The 985-nt window shown below is 35.7% G+C and overlaps 1 protein-coding gene across 3 annotated transcripts in view; it reads right to left on the bottom strand.

Moving 5' to 3' along the window:
- TMEM38B (transmembrane protein 38B) overlaps positions 1 to 985 on the bottom strand; it is a 38017-nt gene that overhangs the window by 15604 nt on the left and 21428 nt on the right. For all 3 annotated transcript variants that reach the window (XM_019635787.1, XM_019635785.1, XM_019635786.1), the window contains exon 2: positions 465 to 621. In XM_019635787.1, the coding sequence (XP_019491332.1) occupies positions 465 to 621 (157 nt within the window). The remainder of the gene's footprint in view (positions 1 to 464; positions 622 to 985) is intronic.

The raw sequence follows: 985 nt of genomic DNA, 5'->3' as shown, positions 1-985 counted from the left end.
TTCTCTTCAAAACTAAATTCAAAACAAATTAGTGTTAAATTTCATAAGGCTCTGAAAAATCCCACAAAGAGCATGACAAGAACACGTATTGTATATGAATCATAATCACTTGGACGTTTTGTGTAGTTGCTCACATTCTTGATTGTATCCTGTTGTCTCTGTGTGTGGGTTAGGTTCACAAGATAAACTGTTTGCGGCCAAATATTTGATGCCCTTTTGTATCTGAAATGCTTCCACTAAAGATACATAAGACAATGGTAAGAGTAATTGCCTCTGTGAGAGGATAAGGGAGAAGAGTCCAAAGAGACATACTTCGCACTTAAAACCTTTGGGATTATTTGGGCTCCTTCCTTTGCACATGAATTAATTTTTAAAGGACATACAATATTTTTTAAGGAAAAAAACTTCACTTGCTAATAATTTATAAAACAATTTTTAAAACATTCATCATAATGCCAGCTTACCAGATTGAAGATGCCAGTAATATATTAGTGTTGTTTGCAAGAAACCTCAATGGAGGCTCTGCAAGCAGTACACAGGATAAAATTCCTCCACCAAAACAGTGGAGCATAGCTGTAAACCAACTTGAAAGGGGATTCTTCCGGGCCTCTGCCGCTGCTCCTGAAATGGTAAAGTAAAAATGTGGTCTGAGACAGCTGTATATTAAACAAGTCCCGAGGTACCACTGGCACTAAAGAAATAAACTTCTTAATTTCATAATTTTCTGTAACTTATCATTAATCACACTCAATCACGATCATCATAAACCATATCTTTTGTTCTTTATTTAAGTCAAGACTAGAAACAGTCTGTTAAGACATGGGTGATTCGGGGTTCAGGCTCTTATTGCCAGTGTTCCTAGTAGTGGATTATTATAAACCATCTCCCCACCTACTGTTTCCATTCATTCCCAACCCAGTCGATATGTTAAACAGATATGCTAAGAAAAATGTATAATCTTAAGTACTTCTAAAAATAAAAGCTG

The sequence above is a fragment of the Hipposideros armiger genome, unplaced genomic scaffold (assembly GCF_001890085.2).
Source record: "Hipposideros armiger isolate ML-2016 unplaced genomic scaffold, ASM189008v1 scaffold_24, whole genome shotgun sequence".
Lineage (NCBI taxonomy): Eukaryota > Metazoa > Chordata > Mammalia > Chiroptera > Hipposideridae > Hipposideros > Hipposideros armiger.
This window is presented reverse-complemented; position numbering and strand designations above follow the sequence as displayed.